The 15316-nt window shown below is 44.4% G+C and overlaps 1 protein-coding gene across 1 annotated transcript in view; it reads right to left on the bottom strand.

Annotated features, from left to right (window-relative positions):
* The window catches only part of LOC138297361 (amine sulfotransferase-like), a 433718-nt gene that overhangs the window by 247159 nt on the left and 171243 nt on the right, over positions 1-15316 (bottom strand). Inside the window, exon 4 of the mRNA XM_069236754.1 lies at positions 2373-2505. Within this exon, the coding sequence (XP_069092855.1) occupies positions 2373-2505 (133 nt within the window). The remainder of the gene's footprint in view (positions 1-2372; positions 2506-15316) is intronic.

Consider the following 15316-nt stretch of genomic DNA (forward strand, 5'->3'; position numbering starts at 1 on the left):
CCAAATGGATGACAGCAAGCCACCTCAAACTAAACTCAAACAAAACAGAAATCATCATCTTCGGCCCCAACAAGACGGCATGGAACGACTCCTGGTGGCCCACCACCCTCGGACCACCCCCAACACCCACTGCCCACGCACGCAACCTTGGCATCGTTCTAGACTCTCCAGATCTCTCTCCATGACCCAGCAAATCAACGCCATATCATCCTCCTGCTTCAAAACCCTTCACATGCTATGCAAGACTTTCAAATGGATTCCTTTAGAAACAAGAAGAATGTTCTTGATGAATAGTTAGAGGAGCTTAGACAAAACCATTATTTTCATTAGGGTTATTCTCCCCATGAGGAACAATGGGTGATGTTGCATCTTGTCATTTGATCTTCATTGTGTGCTGTGATTCTTCCATCGTTCTCAGTGATCACCTTGTTTTTGTGGTGGCTGATCTACACCCGCGGTATTTAATCAGATTTGTACGCCAAAGTAGGCGGATCGCCACCTCCCGCATTTGTGTAGCCTGCATCAGGGGGAATACTGTTAACATTCCAATCGATCACTATTCCCTCTAGCGCTCTAAATAAAGGGAGAATTAAGGTATGGCGGGACTCAAGTTTATGATTAGGTTTCTTAAATGCAGTGTAATACCATCTGAGTATAAGGAAATTATAAGGTTTCCAAGGGAGAATTTGAGGCCCCTATGGCCATGTAGCTGATTGACTTTGCAAGGTAGTTGTTCCATTACAAGGGCATACAACTATGGAACGAGTGGCCATCCCTGGTGGGTGCCCTTGCTATGGTGGTGGGATTGGACAGGAGCCCATTTATACGAATTCTAGTGGTAGAGCTTGTGGACAGTAACAGTATCCAGGTTAAGAAGCTTTCAGGCATGCCTATTCTCTTTAGGACCGCACAAATTAACTCCCACTCCAAAGAGTTGAACTACGAATCCTGCTTGGTCCAGAAGCACCAGATCTAGTAAAAGGAGAAGTAAATGGTTGGCTAGGAATTTGGCCAGTATCTTAATCTCTGTTTATATAAGGTGTACGAGGTTTATATGGCTTTAGCAACATGACCAAAATGGTTTCCCAACATGTGGGGGTTTAGTGCCCTGGGTCACTGCCTTGTTTTATACATGGAGCAGTCAAGGGGCTAATAGTGGCAAGTATGCTTTATAGAATTCAGCAGGGAATTGGTAATTCCCCATTTACTAGATCTCAAATAGGGGTGCTGACATACATTAGGGCCCATATTTATCATACTGTTGCATACCTCCCTGCCCACACAATGCGGCGCAAGTGTGACACAACACTATAGTCAGATTTGCCAAGCCAAACAAGGCCACCTTGCGAGGCCAGGCATTGCTTGATAAATCTGAAGTTGAGTAAGGCAGAGCAAATTGCTGCTTTGCATTACTCTGTCCTAGGGAGGCATTCCATGGGTGGAGCTTGAGTGTTTCCATGCATCTACCCATGGATATTGGCACATTCCCAGATTTACCATGAGTGGTAGACCTGGGAATGCATCTCAATGCTATACCTCCTCACAGGAAACCTAAAGATGAGAAATATATTTATTTTCCTTTTTTTTTTCTTTTTCCATGTGCGCTGCATACAAAAGATGAAAATGTATTTTAGGACTGTTTTGTGGAGGAAGGTGTTCCTTCTTGCACAACAACAATCCTGCTTACACCGAGAGTACCGTTGCCCAATGGTGCAAGGGTGCCTGCACTGGCGGTACGAAGCCAAAAGTGCACCAGCGCAAGGAAAGGACATGAATGTGTCATATGATGTTAAATGTGCAATCTTCCCTTTTCACAAAGTGCAACACAACACAACCACAGCAAGGAGGCATGCTGTGCTGCACTGCGTGAAAGTATGATAAATTTGACCCCAGGTTTCCAAATTTACATGGTCTGCAAATAGACCTCAACATCCCCCATAGTTTACCATAGCCCTGATGTGGAGCAACTCTGTTGCACATTTTACAGTCCAGTTGTGCCGGGAGAGATACCCTGGATTTTGTTAAGGAATGTAATATGACTTTCTGTATTGCTGTAGTGCTGCAACCTTCTTGTTTTAGCAGGTGTCTTCATTCTTTTTGAGTAATGCCTTTTTAAACACATTTATGATTACTCACCATTGTTTTCCGATTTAGTTTTATGAATATATGTTTTATTCTGTTATTCAATTCCTTGTGTGTGAGGTTTGATATTAAATACCTCATCACATGCAGAGGCAGGGCAGATTCTTTTGTTGGAATCAGAATCAATTACTTGTGCACAAATAAATGAAATCATTTTCTTCTCGCTTTCTGCAATTGAAAACAATTGTCAAATTAAAAAAAATATTCAGCATGCAACATACATACAGTACCTTTTCCGTTGAGATAGTCATCAAAGTGTTCCTCCATCATTGTAGTAGGGTTTTCACTAAATTGTCTTAGCATATTGTTAAAGTGAAAGTACGAAACCAAATTATCTTTAGGATTTCTGGTCACATATATAACCTGAATAAATAACATAAATTAAAAATACTTATCAAGGAAGAATTATTTCAAAAACTCATAATATATTCCTTTTGCTTCTAGAGGTGATTTTTGTTTTTAGCATAATCAGTAAAAGATTTGATACACATATTCCATTTGGTACAGGTAGTTAGCATTCATTTCTAGCAACAACCAGCTAGCACAGTGATTGAATTACACCTCCTGATTGTGTTTTGTAACCTTGAAATCACATGTTCATATAACAGTGCTATGAAATAGTGGTCATTTGTGGTATTAATTGTTATGAAAATGAAAAGTTCCTATTATTAGTAGGATCTTTCTAAAATAATCCCCAGTAGTGAAAGAACATACAAGAAATGCATTTTTTGACAGTTCCTTAAATAAATAATTCCACGTTTTTGTGAGCCCCCATATCAGCACCCTGAGCTGATTTTTCAGAGAGCTGTATCTATTAGCCTTTTCCCCATCAATGCCATGCAGTGATAGGACCAAAAAGTATAAACATATCATCAAACAGGAAACCTTCCATTCAAGTAGAGGTGGAACACAGGTGCTCCAGCATTCTCTGCCACACGGGGCAGCCTCTGCTGTATGGGGTCAAGGGTGCACTTCAGAGATCTCAGTGAGTCAAATGCTTATGAAATATGCAAGATTCACAGACTGCTGGGGGTTCCATATTTTTGTGATGCCTTTACATGTATGCTGATATGAATGTCTTATTACTGTAGAATTACCACCACAGGTTTTCCACAGCACAATTGTTTTTTGTTTTACCATCGACACACCTAAAGAAGGGGAGCATAACAAGGAAAGACTTTCAAATGAAAAATGATGTTAAAACTAGTAATGGGCTTGAAGACAAGAGCTGATAACCTGTGAACGCCAGCCATTACCTAAGTTGAGAAACAGGCCATTCTTGCTCGTACACAATCCCACCCTCCTTCAATTATGTCATATTTAAATACTACTGAAATGTATTTCATATATATATATATATACATCAATCAATTAATGTAAGGGGCAAATTAAATGTTGGAAAGGGGTAGTGTAGCCCACCATGTGGAGCCAGTAAAGGCCATCCACCAGGGCAGCCTCCTGCTATGTCCCAGGGTGCCCACCCCAGGCATAGCTGTTTGCTCTGACTTGGCAGGAGCTTTGACAGCTCCTGTCAAGTCAGAGGAAACACACCTCTTCTCCCAGCAAGTGAAAGATAGATGTCAAATAGCTCTTGCTTGCTGGGAGTGGTGGTTTCCTCTCTTTCACTGCTCGCAGACATGCAGATAGGGAAAAAGAGGAAACTATTTCTCTCGCAGACAGGGATCTGCATGTTTAGTAGCTCCCTGTCAGTGACAGTATTGCTGGCTCCTGCAGGAGGCAGGAAGCTGCCTGGGGCTGCAGAGGCATTGAGGGCCCCCCCCCATGGTCCCCAACGGTGGTGGCTGGGTGCCGTGGGGGGCACCCAAAGTGACACGGATGGGCCCCACTGGATGGGGTCCCCATATCCGAGATCGTCCCAGGGTGGGGGGTGCAATGCTCCCACCCCCAAAAAAATAATATATATGTTAAGGCTAGACGGGGGGATAGGGTCCCTGGGGTCAAAATCAGGCTGGGGAGAGGGGCCACACGGTACTCCTCTTAGGCAGTGGTCAGTCACCCAGCAAGGTATCACTTACTAACTAACTAGTAGAAAGTTAGACATTTTGTGCAAAACTGTTGACTGTTGCTGGATAAATGGGCAGATGAGCTTCCATTCTGCCCATCACACTCATTTCACAGAAATTAAATCTCAGGAGGAAGCAAATGCAAATATAATGGTAGCAGATGCCCCAGTTGAAGCTCCACTTCTGGAAAGGACAAATGATCGTAACTCCTGGGCTTGGCAAAGGCAAATCAAGTGTGTTTACTCAGCAATTCCATATTAAGAAACAATCTGAAATCCTTCCTGAAGGTGAATGTCTCTTTCATCTACTACAGCTCAGTCTGTTTGTGACTGTGACGAGTAGGTTCTTACTTGTCGCCTCCTGGTGAGAGCAGAGTTCATGGTTCTCCCTAAAAATTGCTACGAGGATGCAAATGTGGAAATCACCTGAAAGCTGCACCCCCTTGGCTCCGCACTGTCCACCTTAGTTGTATCTAATGGTCTTCCTGCATTTTGCAACGACGATTGACAGCTTACCAAATGGCCTTCCAATGCAGTTGCCACCGATTTTGGTGGTGCATTCCTGATGCCAAGGAATACAGTATGAGGACATCTCCACAAACCAAAGAAGCTCTTACTTCATCTAGATAAAATGAAGGACCCTGGTTTCGTGTTTATTTACCCCTTTGTGGTCTCGTTTGGCTCTTTATAGGAGGATTCATGTTATCACAGAATACTGGCGGAAGATGCATGAGGAACAATCATGTTGTCAAACGCAAAAAAGGTCACTGGTGACATTTTCTTGTGCTCCATTACGTAGCTGTAGTGTAGAATGCACATTGGACATTTACCCAATGAGGCAGAAATAATTCCACTTCGGTAGATAGTTTGTGCAAACATGTGGATTGTTGTTGGATAAAAGGGCAGGTGAGGTTCCTTTTTGGCTGAGTCACTCATACAGCTACTGAAACACCCACACAGACAGTCACACACCCACTCACAGACGCACTCAGACACTCACCTAGACACTAATGCACCCAATCACAGACCCACTCAGGGACTTATGTACTCACTCACAGACCAACTCAGACACTCATGCACTCACTCACAGACCCACTCAGACATTCACACATCCACTCACAGACCCTCTGAAACATTCATGCACCCACTCACATACTCACTCAGGCTCACATACCCACTCACAGAGCTACTAAGAGACTCATGCACCAACTCACAGACCCACTCAGAAATTCATGCACTGACAGACACATTCAAAGACTCATGTATCCACTCACTGACCTACTCAGATGCTTACACACCCACTCACAGACACACTTTGACAATCACACACTTACTCACAGACCCACTAAGAAACTCTAACACCCACTCACAAGCCCACTCAGAGACTGGCACACCCACTCACAGGCCTACTCACCTAGAGGTGAGCTAATCAGTGTGTGCTTCCCCCCACCCCCATAAATGTGTGTATCTGTGAACTGGTCACATTCCTGGATCTTTCAGAAAGTAATAAATCATGCTGACATAACAAATTATTCAAATGGTCCCCATACTCGCTATGTTAAAAATGCAAAGAACCCCCACCTGCCCCATTCATAAAACCACAAACCTGCTTTCCTGGGTGACAACATCTCTGAATATTAAAATCTCCGAACAATATAATAGGATATGTAATATTGGATTGCCTAAGGAGTACATCAAAGTCTGATTCCAAGATCTCACAACACCCCCTGTGTAGAACCAAAACACATTATTATAGTAATTATAATGATCACATCAGACCCTCCCTTAAAATTAATTTGCACACATTGATAATTGGGAGAGGATGTGTCATATCTTTTTATCTTCACCTGGAGCAAATTGGAAACCAACAGCTGAAGCTCACCCTTCGCTCGCCCAAGTGAGTTTACTGTATTCTTGAACCCAGCAATTTCCATGATACAATGCCACAGATTCCATCATAACCTTGTTGGGGCATGGGATTTGCAATATCATCCTGACTATAGCTACTGGTTGGGTCCCTATAACTACCTAGGAAATAGATTGTACAATTCTGGGTCTCCTAGAGCTACGAAAGGGTCAGCAAGTCAATCTATTTCCTGCAATTAAAACAGTGGTTCAAATGTTTTTGAAAGTGTGAGTTAATTCCCACTGATGGGCAGAAGGCAAGCTGGGGAGCTTGGCCTACTCAGACAGAAAAATAGCTGTTTATAGAAAAATCTTGGAGGGAGAAGTGATATCTTAGCCTCCGTATGAAGGTTTGTATGAGTATCATGTAAGATCCTCCCCACACACCTAGGATGCCTAAAATTAATAATGACTCAGTCTCCTACAAGTGATTTTTTTAGTGGGCCCAATTCAATCCACCCCTAGTGTCAATAGAATCTGATCTGTCGCTGAAATTGGGAATATTGATCTGGCATGTAGCCAGTGCAGGACTTTGTTCCTTAGTTGGTTAGATGATCCCACAGAGCCCTCTGGAAGGGGGCATCATGAGCCATAATTGCTAGGTAGGGGCAACATGTGGGCAGTATATTAATCACACAAAAGTTCAAGGACCAGGGCCTCAATAATGCATGTGTCCTGTTCTCATGACTCTGGGTGAATTCCATATTTTGCTCCGGCTGTATTTACTGGATTTAGTGCAGGAGTGTTGCCGGCATATTGTCAAGGCATCTCCGTATGCCTTGCCCACCCCTTGTGGTAAATCGTTCATCCTTGCTCCTCCTCTCAACTGGTTCATCTGGTACGCATTTGAGACCGCTAATTAGGCTGTGATTATGCTCACCTGCCCTCTCTGAGTACGTACTACAGGAGCACCTACCATCTAGGACCCATGGACCATGTGGACAATGTGAAATACCTCTCTCCACCCCACATATTTTAATGCTTTGATATTATATGCATCAAATTTATATCTGTGATCCTATACTTGAACATTGACTGATCAGTGCTGACAGCCATATTATTTCTAGCAACCTGACGGAAGGAGTTTCATATAAATGATAGTAGCTTAACTTTGGCCTGACTGCTTGATGGTCACACTGATGTGTTCTTCTGACAAGGTAAGACCAAGGCCTCATGCAATCCACTTTGATTCACAGCCTCTTTTGCCTGTATTAACATCTGTATTAACTTGAAAGATCTCCTTATCTCCCTATTCCTCAGCACTGTAGCTCTCTACAAAACTTCTAGGTAACTGCTATTCTCTGAGACATTATTGAGGTGGCTTCTTAGTCCAGTGCCCAGCCCCATGCTAAGAAGCTGGGCATCACCTCACCATGGAAATAATCATTAAGGAACTTAAGGACTTAAGTGTGTATGTGGAATTAACGGAGGAAAACACATTGATTGTATTCAGAAGCATTACACTGATGAACTTAGACAAAGCATCATTACAGTGAAACCTGGATAACTTTGAGAAGAGGTTATATGACTTGGCAGGCCAGATAAACAGAATCCGTGACTGGGGCAATCACCTATGGCACCTGCAGTGAAGAAACTTTGGGCTGGAAGACAGGTTTAGAAGAGATAATGCACACCTCTATAATGCTTTGAAATCAGAAAAAAATTACATGTCCAGCTTACAGGCAGAACTTCTACCATGCTTATACCATGCTATGTAATACGAACCATCACACTGGGCTCCCGTCCTTCCTTTGTTCCTATATTCTCTTTTTATTTGTGAACATCATTTTCACTTCTATACTGTTTCTGGTCCATAGCTGTACCTTGACATCTACACAGCATCTTCTTTGGGGTGGGCTTCCCCTGCTTGGAGGGCAGCCTGCTGATTAAAACCCTAAGTGGTTCTAGTGGACCTGACTGCCCGTCTTTTTTGCAATATGCTTACATTCTTTCCACATTGCACTATATTAAATGCCATTTTTCAGCCTCCTCATTCTCCTCATTTTGCCTGTGACTTAAGATGCTACCTAAGTATCTGTCTCAGTCTTTTTATTAGAACCACCATCTAGCCACCCAATAAGTGCCTAGGTCTGATATCCAAGGAATTAGTGCACCCACTTCTCTTGCATTTTCCTGTGCTGCAATTGGCCAACTATTTAACCCATAATGTCTAAACTCTTTCAAATGTACTATCCGTAAATATTGATCGACTGTCCCACTATACTAAATGCAAAGAAATTCTGAACTGTTTAGGGCCTGACTTAAATATAGACCGACACGTTACTCTATCACAATGGTGATGGATATCCTGTCCACCGAAATCTAAATCCCATAGGATATAATGGGGTTTAGATTTCAGCAGACGGGATTGCCATCACCGTCGCATGGTCAATAATTCAGAAACTGAAAATAAACTGGGTTGGCAGGGTGATCAGTAGTTGCCATAAATCTCAAACCTCTTAATCTTTATCATAATCTGCCTCCAGCATTAAAAAAATTTGAGTCACACTTCTTTTCAGAAAAACCCTGCAACACAAGATAGTTCAAATTTGGACAGAACTAGAGGGCAAGTATACTCTGGTATCACTACCATTTATTTTGGTAGTTTTGTCCCCACACTGTACCTTGGGGACCTCAAACCTACACACCCATCAAAGCACCTGGATACCCTCTCGGGTGATTAGTGCACTAAAAAAAATCACAATAGCATAAAATAACATGCCACAGAAAGAAAACAATTTCCAAAAACCCACTGTGGGTTACAATCTTTAGCAGCTCACTTCAGAGCTTGCAACAATAGAATGTGTTTACAGTCAGGCATGTTATTACAGTGATCCTGTGTGGAATGAACTATTTATAATGTTAGCACACTTGTTTGCTTAATAAAGAGGAGACTTCTGCCCCCTTGATATCCTTCTTACATCTACATGAGTTTTCTTTCCAGAAGAAGTGTCAGACCCTGTTAGAGAGGCCATGAGGCAAGCAGGGGCCTCAACCTTGAGAGATGAGTTTGTTAACATCTGGTGTCCTGGGGTCAGCACTTTAATCACAGTGATAGTAACAGTGATAGAATACAGCCATAGGCTTCTTAGGGAGGTAGTATGGGGTTTCTCAAGCTGAACTCCACAGTAGCACAATAACTGATTGTCCAACAAGTGCTTACATTCAAGAAAAAAATACTTTAATGCACACTGAAATGGAATACTACACAAGCAATGTATGCAAGAGACAGTTTAGTGTCATGGGTGTTGTGCTCAGGTCTATTCACTATCTTGCTCTGGTTGCTGTACTTTCTGGCCTAAGCTGTTTGCCTCAGGGATCAACACAGTAGTCTGAATATCATGCAGTTGCGGAACACCCCTTTATTGCAAGATATGTTCAGTCTTTGTCATTTCACGTGTTTGCTTTTTAGTAAATTATTCTGTTCTTACTGCTTGTGGTATATCAGCCACCTGGTCTTGTCTCTGCATTTTTACTCCTTCTGCTTCTGGGAGTGAAAATATGCAAACTTGCAGCTCCACCAGGGACCCTCTTGATTTTGGGCACTCTCCTGGCAGACACATTCTCATTAATGCTACTGCACATCTATGACTGTAGATGGCAATTTTGCAGGCAGGGATTACAGACCCTGCTGAAGAGTGGATCACACCTAGAACAGGTGGGCAGATGCTACAGGATCAGTGCAGCCCAGCAGAGACCAATCTCCTCCTGGCAGTATGGTCATGCCAGTCCCATGTCCAGATGGTGGTGTGGCCTTGCCCTCTACGATCTCATTTGTACGAGGTTACAAAAAGGCACAAGTTTTTTGAGCACCAAGGGGCATATTTAAGAGCCGCTGGTGCCATATTTACCAGGTGGCGTTAAGCCACTTTTATGGCTTGACGCAACCTTGTAAATACGGCCTCTTTACATGCAGCACTTTGCATGGAAGGAACATGCAATGGGTAATACTGTGGGTCTGCCACAGCAACACCCATTGCATTTTGGTGCTGCCTCATATTTACGAGCTGTTGTAAACCTGAGGCAGCGCCAAAATCTAACACCACCCCAGGGGTGGCGCTAGAGTAGCACAACGAGGAGAAATGCTTTAATTTCTCCTCATTTTAAGCTCTTTCTATGTGTGCAGCAGGAGGACTGTCCCCAGTGTCCACATGGTGTGTACACAAGTGTATGACCCCTGGGAACAGGGAAAACAGGGAGGCAAACTGACCCAGCATCTGGCGACAGTCCCTCTGCTGCTCTGGGTTGAGGGAGGGGGAGAAGTTCACTCCCTCCACAGACCCATCCTTTTCTCCAGCAGACAGGAGGTCAGGAAGAGGCTCACTCTCTTCCTTCACGCCATCATCTGATGCTAGGAGCATGGACAATTCAGTCTGCTCAAAGTGTGGCTTAAATGTTTACATGCAGTACCCTCAAAGGTTCATGGGAGTCCGCAAGTCTACCAGGTAGGTGACTTCACTCTTGCGCTCCACTACCTCAAATGGCTCAGTCCACTTGTACTGGAGCACCCTAGGCTCCACTGGAGCCATCACCCGCTCTTTCTGACCAGGTTGAAATTCAACCACAGTGGCATTCTGGTTATACCAGCGTTTCATGTCTTCCTGGCTTGCTTCCAGGTTCTCCTGTGCGAGACTCCAGAAGCGGGCAGTCTGGTTTCTCAGAACCAGCATGTAACTGAATACATCCTAGGGGGTTTACTAGGGGCTTTCTCCAAAGCCTCTTTTACCAGACTCAAAGGTTCCCTCACAGGGTGGCCATACAATAGCTCAAAAGGACTAAAGCCAAGCCCTTTTTGAGGAACCTCCCTGTAAAAGAACAGAAGGCATGGCAAGAGGACATCTAATTTCTGCATCAAGGGCTCTGACCAGTTCATTATCATGCCCTTCAAGGTGTGGTTGAATCTCTCAACCAGACCATTGCTTTGGGGGTGGTAGGGTGTGGTGAACTTGTTTGTTACCCCACACACCCTCTACAAAGACTTCATATAAGTTGATATGAAGTTGGTACCCCTATCGGACATCACCTCCTTGGGGAACCCCATGCAAGTAAAAACCCCAATCAATGCACAGCCCACCATAGGGGCAGTGATCGATCTCAAAGGAATGGCTTCTGAGTACTGGGTACCGGGTGGCATGGTCCACCAAGACCAGGCTAAATCTGTTGCCCATGGCTGTCTTTGGATCCAGAGACCCTACAATGTCAATATTGACCCTCTCAAAGGGGGTACTAACCACAGGGAAAGGTTTGAGGGGAGATTTGCATTTCTCCCCCACTCTTGCCACATGCCTGACAAGTTGGGAAAGACCTACAATGAGCATCAGAGTGCCTGCGCATTTGGGGCCAATAGAAGTGGGTGACAAGCCGCTCAAAATTTGTAAGCAGGGAAAAATCCAAAAAGAGAAAAAAAATAAAAATCACAAAGACAAGTAGTATGTGGTCATGTAATGGTCTGCACTGAAAATAATAATGTACACTTAATCACTGCATGTCAAGTACAAAAACAAGTCCAAGCCCAACCGTGGATCACCAATGTTAGAAATTGGGTCTTTGGTTGGCAGTCAGGTTAACCCCTGTCCAAGCAAGGACCCTCACTCTAGTCAGGGTAAAGGAGAATCACCCTCAGTTAACCTCCGCTCTCCTACTTGGTAGCTTGGCACGAGCAGGCAAGCTTAACTTAGAAGCAAGGTATAAAGTATTTGTACCAACACACACAATAACCCAGTGAACCCACTACAAAATGACACAACACAGGTTTAGAAAAATGGGAAATATTTATCTAAACAAAAAAAGACCAAAACGACAAAAATCTGACATACACAAGTCATGTTATGAATTTTAAAAAGAATAAGAGTCTCAATCCTTTGAAAACAGTGAGAATGCTGTTATTGCACAAAATACCTGAGTAGAGTCAAAATAAAGGCGCATGAGCGAGCGTGCGTTGGAAAAGGCCAGCGATGTGTTGATTTCTCGCCCACGAGTGAGAACATGCATCGTTCCTCCTCCGGTCGGCTTGTGTCAATAATTGAAGCAGCTGCGGGTTTTGCGCGTCGTTTCTCCAGCCATGTTGTGTCCATCTCCGAGCCGCAATACAGGTGGAGCGTCAATTTTAGCCACAAGGCCGGCAGCGCGTCATTTATCAGCTGCGAGGCAGGTGGTGCGTCGAAAGTTTCCCTGCACTGCGGTCTTTGCATGGATTTCTGTCCTTTCCCACCAGCTTCACCTTTCCAGGGCCCAGAGATAGGTTAGGGCACCACTTGGCAGGCAGGACTCTCAGCAGAAAGTCCAAGTGCTGACAGAGAAAAGTCTTTGATGTCCCTGAGACTTCAACAACAGGAGGCAAGCTCAGTTCAAGCCCTTGGAGATTGTTCACCAGTGGGAGGTCACACAAGCGTCAGTCTTTGTCCTCTCGCAGGCAGAAGCAGCTACTGCAGGCCAACACAGCAATGCGCAGTCACAGGCAAAGGGACAGTACTCCTCTAGCTTCCAGCTCTTCTCCTTGGCACAGGTTCCTCTTGGTTCCAGAAGTAATCTGATTTTCAGGGGTTTTGGGTGCTCTTCTTATACCCCTTCCTGCCTTTGAAGTAGGCCTACTTCAAAGAGAAGTCTCTGTTGTTTTCAGGATCCTGCCTTGCCCAGGCCAGGCCCCAGGCACATACCAGGGGCATAGGGACTGCATTGTGTGAGGGCAGGACCAGCCCTTTCAGGTGTAAGTGACTACTCCTCCCCTCCCCTAAGCCCAGATGGCCCATTAGGATATGCAGGCTACACCCCAGCTCCATTTGTGTCACTGTCTAGAGCAGCAAGGCCTGTATCACCCATAGGATATCATTGGCATAATCTTTTTACTTCTTAGAAGTGTAATTCACCTTCTGGAAGAAATACATTTTTCGAGTCTGGTATCTCTTGAATCACAATTTAAAAACACAACTAATGATAAGACTGGGTTTTAAAATGGAATTGGGAAAGAGCCAAAGTTGGCATTTTCTTACTTTATCCATTTGGTGCCTGTTGCCTGTCTCTGATCACTGTCTGGGGTAGGTGACAGCTGGCTTTATGTATTCCCTCTAGACAGCCACACCCGATGGGAGATTATATATGGCTTCATAGGTCACCCTGGAGGATGGGAGAGAGAAGATGGGTACAGCCTCACAAATACCTGAATAGGTTATGTCCTGTCCTATCATACAATGGGCTGCATAATCCCCTGTTGTGAGTAGGGAGCCAGGGCAGGAAAAGCAAGACCACTGTGCACTTCAAGGTCCTGTCTTCGAAGTCTTCCCACTTCAAAAGCCCAACTGGCTATAAGTACTAGACTTCGGACACCACCAACTCAGTACTCTTCTGGATCTGTGAAGACTGCCAGGAAGAAGTTCTGCAGTACTGCTAAAGAACTGCCACTCTGCTTGACCGCTGCTTTGCTGGACTCCTGCCTTGCTGTGCTGCCCTTCTGCTTTCTGCTCTCTCTTGCCTGGGAGAGAAGGATGGATCTACATCACTTGAACCCACAGTGACTCCAAGAGCTAGCTGCCTGGCTTCTTGATCGGAAGCCTCAGGAATATAAAATAATTCCAACCACCCTGTTCCTTCACCTGGACTCTGCCTTCTGTGACACTGACCTGCCAAATGGTGCCATCCCAGTCCTGGACCCTTGGAAGTGTGCCTAAGGTGTTTCTTTCAGTGCATCCTCTGCTGCAGGAGTAGAAGAAATACATTGCCACTGTTACATGGATCAGAATCGGCCCTGCGTGGGCTGGAACCGATACATAGACTCACATTGCTGCCTTTTGGGATCGACACATCGCCTTTGGAACCTCCACTGCAAGCCAATTTCCCCAGCACCAGATGCTTGTATCCCTCATTGACAGTAGCCTCAATGATAACCCCTCCGCATCTAAGCCTTGATGCTTATAATAACCAATGCATTGCCTCAGCGGAGCAAAGCATCTCTGACAACGACATAGCAAGCCTTGTTGATGGCACCCTCAATAACGACACAAACAGGACCTCGCATTACAGCCTCACCCCATCTCGGAACTGACACATTGCATCAGCTGTGCAATGCATCTGTGTATCAAACCCATGCAACACTCTGCAGTCTTCAAGCTACTTTGGTTCAGCGGGCCTAACTAGGTCCCTGTAGCTGTCCCACTCTCCATCATCAGTCTGGCACTTCTAGATATTACCAATTAGCTATTTTACAGTTTATTCTTTAAAAAAATCATAACTCAAGTTCTACTAATTAGATTTTTGTTGTTTTGGTATTGTGTTATTTATTACGTTTAGTTTTATATCTTGGTACTTTACACATTTCCTCTTTGTTAAGCCTGAACGTCTTGTGCCCCATTCAACTACTAACTCAATATTTAACAAATGCCCACAGGCAAAACCCTATGGGAAGACAGATTCCCCAAAGACGCTTATACGATCACAGCACCTGTCTCTATCCCACTTTTTGGATGAGTCTTCAGAGACACAATGGAATCAGGAAGCCTACCAACTGAATCTAATAAAGTCCTGATCACTCTAGTGTCGTAGCCTTTGATATTGGATCCCTTTTATTTGCTGGCAAATGTCATAACAAAGGACAAATTTCTTTGTCCGTCTGCAGAGACCAGGCCACCAGAAGTGTTTCTGTAAGAGTGTTATCGTGGCCGAAATACCAGCATGTGCAGAAGCAACACCCTCATGCGCTGCTTTTACTAGGTCTAATCTCTGGTCTTCTTTGGGGTCACTCGATCTCCAACACCAGGAATTGTTGCATAGGCAACATTCTGTGCACTGATATGGTAAGTATAATTTGTAGGGTATCCTTTCGGGAGGGTTTTGCCTACAGCTGAAGCTTTCACGGCAGTCAGTATTTCATTATCCAATCTCATCTGTGAACGAGTCACTGCAGCCACAGAAGCCGTAGCTACTGCAGATTTGGCTGCTTCATCAGCCAAAGTGTTGCCAGTAAGGTGTATTCCTGCACGTTGGTGGCCCAATGTATGTACTACATGGACACACAGTAGCTTATCCTTAAGATCAGCCACCCTCCCCCACAATGTCTTGTGTTTAATGGTGTTCCCTTTTGAATCTCTAAACCCGTTCAGCTTCCAATGATGAAGATAATCATTGTATGACTGGACGCAGTAATATGAGTCACAGACTATTAAAGTCAGGCATCCTGGCTCTGTGTGTTCTAGCGCTAATATAAGAGCTTTAAGTTCAACCAACTGAGCTGTGCAGTCCCCTAGGGTCTGCGTG

This window comes from Pleurodeles waltl, chromosome 5 (genome assembly GCF_031143425.1).
Source record: "Pleurodeles waltl isolate 20211129_DDA chromosome 5, aPleWal1.hap1.20221129, whole genome shotgun sequence".
Taxonomy (NCBI): domain Eukaryota; kingdom Metazoa; phylum Chordata; class Amphibia; order Caudata; family Salamandridae; genus Pleurodeles; species Pleurodeles waltl.